The 12,420-nt window shown below is 42.2% G+C and overlaps 2 protein-coding genes across 5 annotated transcripts in view; one reads left to right on the forward strand and one right to left on the reverse strand.

The window, feature by feature from the left end:
• The window catches only part of ugp2b (UDP-glucose pyrophosphorylase 2b), a 39,163-nt gene extending 34,366 nt beyond the window's left edge, over nt 1-4,797 (forward strand). For all 4 annotated transcript variants that reach the window (XM_019366561.2, XM_005473660.4, XM_005473659.4 and 1 more), the window contains 3 exons: nt 776-1,018; nt 1,394-1,498; nt 1,833-4,797. In XM_019366561.2, the coding sequence (XP_019222106.1) occupies nt 776-1,018; nt 1,394-1,498; nt 1,833-1,940 (456 nt within the window). In that variant the 3' untranslated portion in view covers nt 1,941-4,797. The remainder of the gene's footprint in view (nt 1-775; nt 1,019-1,393; nt 1,499-1,832) is intronic.
• Nucleotides 4,798-5,730: 933 nt separating this feature from the next.
• The window catches only part of peli1b (pellino E3 ubiquitin protein ligase 1b), a 52,778-nt gene continuing 46,088 nt past the window's right edge, over nt 5,731-12,420 (reverse strand). Inside the window, 2 exon segments of the mRNA XM_013268458.3 lie at nt 5,731-10,154; nt 10,157-10,340. Coding sequence (XP_013123912.2) covers nt 9,763-10,154; nt 10,157-10,340 — 576 coding nt within the window. The 3' untranslated portion in view covers nt 5,731-9,762.

Consider the following 12,420-nt stretch of genomic DNA (forward strand, 5'->3'; position numbering starts at 1 on the left):
CCCCCGATGGGGAAGCATCGCCTCAGGCCGTCCAAAACTGCAGCCAGTGTAATAAATTCACAGCTGAACCGCAGCCTCCTCCCTGATCATTGCTGTCTTGGCCTGATAGGTACAGATAAAATTTTCCACTCCTCATGTGCAGGATTGCAAGTGTTATGCAAACTGAACATAACTGTGCAGGAGCTGTGTGGTTTTACATAAGTGTAGGTCTCATTTAGATAAGAGTACAGCACTAAAACCACTCAGTTAGAGGGTTCAGTTTCAGTTAGAGGCCTATGCATGGTAGAACTGTGCGCTGTTGTGGTTTAGAGGCGCTTAAGATAAAATTAATATCCACTAATTAGGATTCAACACAAAGTACAGATCATCTGAAGGGTAACATTATTAGTTGTACAGGTAGAGTATTAGTAATGGAAAATAACAAAATAAGTCATGGAAGGAGATATCCTGCAGTCACCACTGACACTGACATCTGGACCGCCATTGGCTTAAATCGTTGTTCGACTCTTGTTTATTTAATTTAGGTGAAGAAGCTTCTCTGTTGGGAGCTGCTGCATAATTTAAATGTAGTTTTATAGTAAAGACTGTACAGTTAGGTGCACAAACATGCACTTTTGTTTTTATTAAAAAAACATGTTGGGTAGGGAACAACGTGATTCAGACTTTGTGGTGTTTGACGCTAAGCTGTGCTCAGTCTCATTTTTCTTCACATTGTTGGAAATAAGCAGGAAAAGAAAAACAGCTAACGTGTCCTCTCCCCTCTCCTGTTCATCAGACGCTCGACGGCGGGCAGAATGTCATCCAGCTGGAGACTGCGGTGGGTGCGGCCATCAAATGCTTTGACAATGCCCTGGGAATAAACGTTCCCCGCAGCCGCTTCCTGCCGGTCAAGACTACGTCGGACCTGCTCCTGGTCATGTCCAACCTGTACAGCCTGGAGGCCGGCTCGCTCACCATGAGCCCCAAGAGAGAGTTCCCGACAACGCCGCACGTCAAACTGGGCAGCTCCTTTACCAAGGTAATCATACCAGCTGTGGAAACATCGGAACATCTGTCACTGGGTGTGCAGCCTGTTGATGGCTGTGATGATTTTAGTGCCGAATTTTTTCAAAGCCACTGATTAAATGTTGATTCAATACTTAAATCTTTTTCTTTCTTTTTTTAAAGTTGGACAAAAGAGTAGAGATTTCTTATGACCATTGTGATGTTAAATGGGATGTTAGTAAAACATAAATTATTTCAAGAAGGTTTCTGAGCAATCTCCTGATCCTCAGAGGTTACACCACTGATGCCCCCAAATTTCCAGATCTCAGTATTTAGTCAGTAATTTAGGATCCGTGGGGTTGAAAAGCTCACATACAGGTGACTGACTTTCCTCTGTGTCTGCACTCAGGTTCAGGAATACTTGATCCGCTTCGAGAGCATTCCCGACATGCTGGAGCTCGACCATCTGACGGTGTCCGGAGACGTCACCTTTGGGAAAAATGTGTCGCTTAAGGTGAATGTCTGCAGTCAGATTTGGTTTTTAAGAGGAGGAAACCTTGTTTTCTTTTGTTCCATAATGCCAGCATGTGAGCTACAGTTGTTTTCATGGCCACTAAACATCTTAAAGCTATTTCATTTGCAGTCTGAATATAACAATGCCTGTTCTGTTGAGCGTAAAACCCAGAAAGTTTGCCGACAGTAAAAGAAACTTGTGTTTTAGTAATGTGGTGGAGATGAAGTGCAGAGAGAACTGAAGACATTAATTTCAGACTTTGAACCTGCGTGCTTCTGTTTTTGATTTACGGCTTTAATTAAATTCAGTCCTGTCATCATTTCTGTCTCTACAGGGCACCGTCATCATCATCGCCAACCACGGAGATCGGATCGATATTCCGGCCGGCTCCATGCTGGAAAACAAAATCGTATCCGGCAACCTCCGCATCCTGGACCACTGAGGCCTTCTTCACCCTCATCTTGTGACGTAGTCCCCCGTAATCCCTGTCATGTGACCCATTTGACATGTTGACCCGACACCAAAAGATTGTGAGAGGATATGACTTTTTCCCCTGGAGGCTGAGTGTGATTGCATGTGCAGTGCTACCCTGCAGTCTCAGCATTAAGAAGCAGTTCGCCTGCTTTGATGGTTGGAAGTAGCTGGGATATACTGCCCTCTGCAGGCTGTTCATCACATAACCTTAAAAAGTATTACTAATGAACTAGTCTTAGCGATCACTTTAAACACTTTTATCCAGATTAGAGAGGAAACTACTCACCGTTTGTTTTCTTCTTCTACTATATTGATTTTGACTTTAGTTGGCCAGAAAATAAAAAATAATATATTCTAAATAGGTAGGGATAATATACTGATGTACTCACATATTATTAGGGACACTAGTGGGAGTACAGTTTGGAGAACAAATTAGATTTGGGGTTTTTTGCACTGCTAATGCAATCACAAAGATGAAGTCATGGGCGTCATGGGAAGGTTTTGACCTCTTATTTCAAGCACAAAGACGTCTCTGCTGGACTCGATATGGTTTCGCAATTTAGCTGCAGCAAAACACACCGAGTTATGTAATGCAAACCCAGCACAGGGTCCTGATTTATCACTGAATTCAACAATACAACAGGAAAAGATGTCTAGCAGTGCAGAAAGGACTTACTGGTAAATCAGATTTATTATAAACCCAAGTGGAAATGCAGCTCTTAGCACTGGTTTGGCGTGTCAGCAGTTTATTCCACAAACTTGCCCTCAGTCTACCCTCAAATGTAGCAGGTAACGGAGACAAAGTGGATACAAGCACCAAAAACGTTTGGATAGAGAAGTCAGTTGAATTCTCAACTTCACAGCTTAAAAGCTTCTTCAGAACTTGTCTCATTTCTAACAAACATATTTTATAATTAAACATTACAACACTGGTGTTTATGATAGTATACAAACACTGAGGGTACTTTTAAGGTTTTCTGATATTTTATAGAGAGAGAAAAAGATTCTCTGCATTCATTTTCCAACAGAAACAGAACATTTGGTCTGATTTAGCGACTCTTATGCGTCCAAATTACCAGCACCATTAAAGAAAAGGTACTGTGGTTTATACAGCTGTGTCTGAACATTTAACTGTCTGCCTGCATTCATCCAGTGAGAATGAATTTACACTTCATGTATTTTACAACAGTGAAAGCTCCTTTTACCCTCGGTGCACACCCATCCTGTCCATCCTGCAACCTTGTGCTCCTGTTAGTGAATTATTCTGAATCAAAAGTTTATAAATGACACAAAGAAGACTTCTAAATAGGTAGGGATATAGGCTCAGTGGACTCGGTGTAATTTGACACTAAGATCATTTAAAATCGTCAAGTCTAGATGACTTCATCTGGCAGGCCTTTTGAAAATGAGCTTTTAAATGGATAATTGACTTTACCACAAAAGACTTTGGTACTTGTATCCACTTGTGAAACGTGTCCCAGGAGTACTAATTCGTCTGCTGCACTATGAGGATGGACCGACCTCTGTAGTACCATCTGCTCAGCTGTGACGCCGCAGAGAGTGCTGAGAGCATTGTTAATGGAGGCGAAGCTGCTCTGCTGCAGAAACTGAATGATATAATTTCTAAATAACGCCTTTATGCCTCATGTTCAGTAAAAAACCCCAAAAAGAAACCGTATAAAGCTTTTTCATCTCGGCACATTTTTTGTCCAGAATGCTCTGAGATTGTCTGATGTTATCGGATCAACTGATTGAAACGATCAGTAACATCAATATAACCAGCTCTCCAGTTTATATAGTATTGATGTAGCTGGCACAGACTTCTCACTGACTTTAACTGCATTACCAACCACAAGTCAGTCTTTGCATGTGTGTAAAAACACTCAATAGAATGACTGGAAACATGAGAATAAATGGCAAAGGCGACGGATCGTTACGCATGTGGCTCAAGTGAAGCTTGGCTTTCATTAGTTTCAGGTTTCAGTAGTGTCATATCACCGTACCCTCTCAGTTTATTGGCTTCAAAGGATGAAGACCCAAAGATATCACATTTCGAGCTGCGTTCAGATGGAAATGTGACTTTTAAGTCTCTCCTGCTGATTTTTCACTACGAGCCGCATCTAAAACGCGCGAGTCGTCATTAGATCTGTTGTTAGCATGAAGCTTAAACAGCTGAATTAGTGGAGCCCCGAAGCCCGCAGCGACGTCTGTGCTGAGAAATAATTGGGTAATTTTCTTCAGAAATATGAAAACTGTGACAGAACATACTTCCACTGCATAGAGTCACAGCTCTAGTTTTTGGCTCACCCGAGCTTCTGACGCCTGTTCTCGTTCATGATGAATGTGAGGATCCAGGTACCAATACTGCGATATGAGATTTTCTGGGACGGGATGTAATTTTAAAGCGAAGGCCTTTATTCGTCTCTGTGTGGAGTAGCTGACGAGAACATCACATTGTTGTGTATTATTTTTTTCCTTTGTATCCGGTTTGTTTTCACCTTCATGTCGTGTGAAACCTCAGCGTTTCTCCTGTTTCTCTGCCCGTCCCATCACTCAGCATTATTCCTTCAAAGACACGAGGTGCGTGTTTTCTGCAGTGTTGGGGCACACACACATACACATATACATATACATATACATATACATATGTACATGTACACAAAGTTTCAATGTGAGTATACTCACATGTGAGTCCGATGTGAGTCCGACCCATGCGGACCGAGAGCCCGAAAGCAATAAGTGTTGATCTATGACAGCGACGAGGTCTCAGCCCAGACCGCTTCTGCCTCCTCAGAGGTGAATAAAGTGCAATATGAAATACCGAATGTGTGTACTGTGTCATCTGTCCATCAGTCAACTCTTGAGAGATGTCGGCACAACATTTATGAATGTTTCTGGAAGGCCCACCTGGTGGCCTCTGAGTGTAAGAGCACCAGAAATCATGTGTGTGGAGCAGTCAGGGTATTAATTAATAGTTCATGAACTCAACTCATAAAAAAAAAAAGCAAAATGTGCAGAAGCAGCTGGTTGACTTTGTCTAAAATCTCTGTATTTAAGAGATACCAACTGACCCTGAACTAGGAACTAGGGTTGGACTGTCTTCTTCCGGCTGTTCCCTTTAGAGGTCGCCACAGCAAATCATCTGCCTCCATCTCACCCTATCCCAGCATCCTCTTCTGTCATACCAACACTCTTCATGTAATCCTTCACTACATCCATAAACCTTTTCTGGGGTCTCCCTCTTTCTTCCTGTCTACCAGCTTCAGTATTAGTTTGTCCAACATGTCCACGCTGCTCGACCTGAGCTGTCCCCCTGATGTACTTCTTTCTAATCCTGTCCATCCTGCTCACTCCCAGTGAAAATCTTAATATCTTCACTTGTCACCTTCAGCTGTGCCTCTTTATCTTTTTCATCTCCAAATCATACATCATAGCAGGTCTTACCAGCACCTTGTAAACCTTCCCTTTACCTCTTGCTGTTTTCTGTCATTTCTGAAACTATCTTAGTAAAACCTCTGACATAATTTTCAGCAGTTAATTTGAAAGGCTACCTAAATTTAACTATTTAAGAGTTGATTCAAGGTCAGTAGAACAAAAATGAGACTTGTGTGGAATCAACAGGTAAATGTGATCAAGCTATTTCCTCTCACTTCTATTAACTTGTTGTGTAAACCTTAGTTTTTGTTTCAGTTAACGCAAATTTTGTTTAATCATAACTTCGCACCGACGATGCAAATAAAACCCAGCACACGGTGAAATGTGTCACTTTTACACTTTATTGTTTAAAGTCGTTTACAAAAAAGTGTTTGCTGGAAACATTCATTGCTTTCGCCTTTTACAAGCACAAATACACTCCAAACAGGAGAGGAGGAAGAGCGAGTGGAGGGCGGGGGCGGGGTCAGGCCTGTGTTCGTGTAGAGAAACAGTACAGAGACGGAGGGAAGCCCTTAAAAATCACACACTTAATCCATGAAAGAAGACTGGGTTAGACAGGCAGGACACACATCTGAATCCAGATTTGACTTCTAACTCGTGAGGTATCCTCAGTAGACCTTAGCTATGTGTGTGTGCGTGCGTGTGTGTGTCTGTGCAGGTGTGATTCATATTCATATTTTCTCCCTGAGGTGAGTTAGTGTGTTGCACTCTGAGGATACTGATGGACATTATCTGGAGAGCTACTTAATGTGTGGACACATGAACACACATACAAACTGCACACATACAATCAACACGAACGTATAAATTACAGCTTCTCACACACACACACACACACACACGCACTACTTATACCTGCAGAGACGAGTGTGTTCACGCAGACCTGAGGCTCTGTGTGAACAGTTTGGAAGTGACTGGTTAGTAAAGCTGCTTCATTTTCTGGAGGTTTCTACAGTTTGAGTGTGTGTCTCGTTCGAGTGAAGTGGGCGAACAGCAGTGACGTGACAGATGTGTGCAGCAGGAGAATCTGTGCTTCACATAAAGCTCCAAATATCAGGACCGTGATCTCTGAGGTTAGCAAAAACTTTTCAAACAGCATCTGATAAAATGATCTGTAGTAGCTCATCCCGAGCTTTTGATCATAGCACGCAGTCTTCCTCAGCAGATGGAGTTGGATTCGGTTATTTTGCATCTCTGCTTTTCGTTGTTTTCGAGGCAGAGCTTCAAACTAGTTTCAAACTGTTTTTCCCCTCTGACTTTTAGCTCTGTATGATGTCATTCAGAGCTGACATCCCACCAGCCCCACCCACCTGGAGCTCAAGCCCGTTGTTTGCATAGCCAATCAGAAGAAAAAAGGAAAAAAAGGATAAAACTGCTTGTTTCATGCAGAGGATGAACTGATGGGCGGAACCAAGGAACAGTAAAAGATAAGGATTATTTTGAACTGTGACTCATGCAAAGCTACTTTAAGAGAATCTCATCTGGAAAAGAGCATCTGTAGTGCTGCAACTTTTAAAAAGAAAAGTTTAGACAAGAAAAATAAGAAATATTTGTGGTTTAGTGCAAGTCTGATGTTATTAGAGGAATCAAATCTCAAGTTTAAGGTCACGTTTAAACCTCGTTACCTCTTCAGTCAAAGGATTATCAGACGGGTTGGCGGGCAGATATTAAATAACTAATCATACAAAACTAACCCGTGCACTGGAGCTGAAAAAAAAATCTCTCCTTAAAAAGCTCTACACTTAGTTTGAACATGCAGGTATTGTTCATATTTAGTTTCTATGATAAGTAATTTTAATAATCTGAAGTTCTGAAGCAGTTTGTTATCCGCTTCCAATAACTCAATACAAAATTAATAAAAATAAAGAGGCATCATTGTGCGGTTTTTCCACTTTGTGTTTATCCCAAAAGTGGTTGTCTTGAGTCTGACTGACTCGTCTATCCTGAAGCTAAGATGTCAGCAGAGAGAAACATCCAACAGAAATCTTTCCTCTGATCAAGTCCCATTAAAGAAACTGTTTCCAGATTTATGCATTTATGTGGTTTAAATATAAAGATAATGGAGTGCAGTTGGTTGTTTAGGTCCTTATTTAAAGTGAACGCATCAGTGGAAGACAGTTTTCATCATATGTAGTAAAAGGTTATCTAATAATATATTATATTTAACTCAGAGCTCTACATTGGAAACAAACTAGAAAACGAGGCCTTTCCTGTCTGACACTTTATGCTCTACTCTTCTATTTTCTTTCATAAAGGCTTAAAATGACTGAGCACTATATTGAAAGAAATGTATATATAATAGCTCTCCAAGTTACTGTATTAACTCTAAACTCACTTATTAACTATAAAGTTAATAATTGAAGCCTAACAGCTCTCGTGCTTGTTTTTAATCAACATAAAATAAAACTAAGAGCAGCCCTGATATCTGAAGCTCGACCTTGATTGGAAAGCACAAGTTAACACGAAGCCCTAATGAGCGCACACGCGTGCATAAAGAGAGTTTTGAAGCTTAAAGCCGTGCGTGTGTGTGTGTTTGTGTCAAACCTGAGTCAAACCACACCAGATGTGTTTGTATCTCCTGCTTTTTGTTGCTCGCTCGATGCGTAAGACAGATGGGACTTCCTGCACTGTGACGATTCACACGAGAGGAGGAGAAACCTGCTGAAATGACTTCAACTGCCTCGGTTTGCATACTTTTAGGTGTAGCTGAACAAATAGTGCGTTGATTTTTTTCCAGCCTCCAGTAGGGCACGTGACAAGAAAAGGATTTTAAAATACTGGCATAAGTGCAATGCTGTCAAAAAGACGTCAAATACATTCGGAGCTCAATACTAATACCGATCAGAAAACCGTACTGCATCTGGCACAGTAGTGATCTTGCTTTGACTGTGCAGGTGTGCCTCAGACATCCCAGTTATCACGCAGAATAAACCAGACACTGTCCACACATGAAAAGCATCTGACCAGAGGGGTGTGCTGAGAAGCAAGGTCAACGTGGCCGCCAGGCTTTCTTCAATAATATAGTCTGCCCAGTGCATTCACTTCTATTCACTGTAAAAGATGGCTGAAAACCGTATGCCTGCATTCGTTTTGGTAGCCAGCAGGGGGCGACTGCTCTGTTTACAAGAACACTTTCTGGTTGTATTGAAGTCAACACTTTCCTGATACCTTAATGGGCTCAGTTGCTGGTTTCAGGTCACATATGCCCCCCATATGCTTTCAGGTCAAGCATAAAATTACTATTTATACATGTCCTGCATCACCAGCTGAATGCAAGGACTCCCAATGACAATGCAACGCATTGTCTTCCTTCACCAGTTTTATTAAAAGGTACTCCTTCCTTCAAAACATTACACATAATGTAGTCTGGAGCAGATGATGTCACCAGCATAACGTGCCATGTGATCTAGACATGGTTAACAGAAAGCCATCTTTGTGACTTAAAGTCTGACTTGAGGATAAAGATACCTCGCTGACCCACTAATCTTGGTTTGCAGTGCACCCCTCTGGTCTGGTTAGAGTGTGTGTCTGCAAGTGTGTGTGTGTTTGTGTAAAGTATAACATTAGCTACATGGCTGCGTAGAGATTCACTCACTTACCCACAAAGATATTTCACTTTAAAGGGAGGGAGCAGTCATTCAGGCCATTTGCAAAGATGCCTAGAAGACTCGGTTTCCCATAATGCTTTAGGAGGTTTCAGTTCCAGATCTATTGCTTTGCAAGTGAAAAGGCTGTGGTGATGGCTAATGAGAGAGAAGAATAACTGAGGGGTTTAAACACACGACGTGAGAGGACGGGGTGTATAAATATGACAGATCTGAGTGGTGAACAAGGCAGAGAGAGACAGAACAAAACCCTCAGAACACACCTAAAACTTTATATCTGGTTAACAATATACTGAAGTTTCAAAATAAAACGCTTAATAGTATTGAAGTTATCTGACAGATAAAGGATGAAGCGATGCTCCAGGGCCATAAATAAACATCTTCGTTTAAATTAGCTCTAAGAGATGTACACAGATGTATAATGCAACAATAAACATGAATAAAACCGCAGGTTTGTGCTGCGGTGTGTTAGTAATTTAGATAAATACTGTTGAAAGTCCTTTCCAAGAAACAAACGCAAAAAAGGTTTGAGACCCAGCAGTGTTCTTTGTTTGGTTTTTCTGTCTCTGGTTTCACATGAAAATATAGAAATCTTTGTCGTCATTCATGAAAAAGCAATACAAAGGTCACTTAAAAATGAGAGAGAGAGACAAAAAGTCCAGAAAAAAACAGATCTGGGAAGGTCCCCGTGTTAAATACGGGGTCAGCGTCCAAATAAAACCTCCAAAGAATGCTGGGAAGTTCCCGCCGTTAGTCGAGGGGTCCCTGGAAGATGAGTCTGACGTAGCCCTGCTCGCCGCTTAGCTGCTGGGCGCAGAAAGGGCAGGCGGCGTGGAAGGTGTGTGTGCCGTGAGGAAGCGGGATCTGACTCCAGAAGGCCGCAGTCTTCTCCGAACAAACGTGGCCGCAGGGGTTGAAGGCGTGAGTAGGCGGGGCCGCGTCCACGTAAAAGCCCGCCTCGCAGCCCAGCCACAGGGCCACGTACGGCCCTTTGGTTCTGCACATGGGACACTCCCTGAGGCGGCCCTCCCGGCCCTCCCTCTCCTCGCGGTGGTTGCCCCAGTTGTGGTAGCCGTGCACGTGGCCGCACTGGAGGTAGACCCAGGGCTGCTTCTCGTCAGGTGTGTCTTTGCGACGCATTGAGGGAAGGCCAGCGTGTTGAAGCCCACGGGACACTGCGGGCGGGCCGCGTTGATCTCCTGCCGCAGGGCCTCCAGGTGTTTCAGGGTGGGAGTGCGGGCCAGGCCTTCGGCAGTGCGCCACAACAGGGTGGCGCCGCAGAGGTCGATAAGGGAGCCGTCAACGAGCTCCTGACTCTCCATCTCCACCTGAAAGACAGAGGAAGGGTAGCAGGTTATACCCAGAGTCAAAATTAGACAAGACTGAGATTTTTACCCCCAGGTAAGGAAAAACTTGTTTTCAACAACTTTCTTTAAAGCTAAACAAAAAAAGTGGAAAGGTGATGATTTATTGTGCACAGAAGACATTAATGACACCAAAAGCCTACAGCATTATGTCCGACAGGAGCTGATTAGGTAGTAGCGGCAAGATGATGAAGTGCTATTGGTTCTTGGCCTCCCTGAGCAAGTCCAATAAAAAAAATCCAAGAAAGGTCTCAATTGTCCCAAATTTAAATGTTTTTCAGCACAAAGCAATAATTAAAAAAATCATAACTGGATTCAGTAACAAATGAGATTGCTCACAAAAGTAAAAGTTAACTCTTTAGCATATTTTATGACCCTTAAATATCGAACCAATTTCTTCACCCTGGACAGGCTGCCGGTCAACTACCAAGCAAACACAGAGACAGACAACCAATTCAAAAACACCACTAATGTGTCTTTGGAGAAGAACAGGAGGTTTAAAACAACAGTTTTGGTGACAGTGTAAACTACTGCATTGCAGTGAGTCTATACTTTAAAATTTAACTGAACACTTAAGGATCTGTGGAAAAGAAAATCTCTTTACACCCACAGAGTCTCCCAATAGTTAGCTTTTCTGTTTTTCAGTTAATTAAAAAGGTTGTTTGTTGTCTTGATCCGTGTAAATGCAAATCCACACTGAAGTTTATTGGAAATTCTGACCTTTGACCAAGTCATGTTTACTAATTTCATTTGTTTTTATTGTCATTTTATTGTATGGTTGTAGCAACCTAGTACTTTACTCACTATAGCTACTATTCAAATTAAAGGTTTTCACATTCTGAAATTCGTTTTTTCTTACAGCAGCTACACTCCTGATCCAAATATCCTGTGGAACACATGAAATTTTACATAATTTTCAACAAAAATATTAAAACGTGTTTGTTTAGAAGAAGGTTGTTAGGTTTTAGCATTTGTGCACCATGCAGGATTAATTTATCGTTTTCCAAATACAGCTGGTTTTATTTTAGTCATTCAAGCTTTTGCATTTAGTGACCTCTCCTGTGTCTCTAATGCCACGCCTCTAACCCAGTGCATGCTGGGATACGCTCAACCCTGAAGGCTGTAAGAGACATGAAACATGAAACACTGGGGCTTGCAGGACCTGTCTGACCACAGTAGGTGGCAGCGTAACACAAATATCTACATGTCTCCCTCTGACAGATGTGGGTTTCAGGGAGGGAAGTATGGGGCTGACAGCCGGAGACAACATGGCATGAGGAAATTGAAATGACGGCGGCAGACGGGGCAGGACAGAGAGCTGGTGGAAATTTTGGTGAAGTACAGTCTCGAAGTAAGTGCTCGGATTGGCTCTGTAAGATCAGACAGGATGGGAAATTCCATGTTGAGATAACCAGAGGACACCAGGGTTGAGGGCAGGGTGAAAAAACAAAGCAAAACAAACCAGGAGACAAACAGAAAAAAGGGAGAGAGAGAAAGGGAGGGAAAGTGATACAATAAGTGATACAGAGATGAGGGTGAAGTCAGCTCCCAGACGTTTTGATGCCATCAGTCACCCTAACACTGACACTGAGGTCACCCCGTGATTCAGGGTGAACAGATTTACGTAGCGGCAGCATTACATCACCGCTGGCTCATGTGTCCCTCCTGGTCTTTAACCTTCATGTATGCAGCAAATGTTTGCTGAGCGCACGTTGCGTTATTTATGTCAGTAATGCCCTTCTTCTGCAATAACACAGAATTCACATCTGCACAGTGAAATCACACACTCTACTTTTATCCAGAGGAACACACTGATCAAGTTAAATGATGAAACATAATAGAAATACAGCTGAATTCTGATAACCTACATAAATGTGATACTCATTACAAATACGTCTACAGTATGTGGGCTTCTTTTTAACGTATAAATGCAAACAGATTAACAAATAAATGCCTCTGTGCTGGTTATCGTCTCATATGTATCACTGTGAGGGTCACTGATAAAACACATTAAACTGCAATACTGAACTTAAAGTAGATTATT

Source organism: Oreochromis niloticus, linkage group LG13, assembly GCF_001858045.2.
Source record: "Oreochromis niloticus isolate F11D_XX linkage group LG13, O_niloticus_UMD_NMBU, whole genome shotgun sequence".
In the NCBI taxonomy this organism is placed as follows: Eukaryota; Metazoa; Chordata; class Actinopteri; order Cichliformes; family Cichlidae; genus Oreochromis; species Oreochromis niloticus.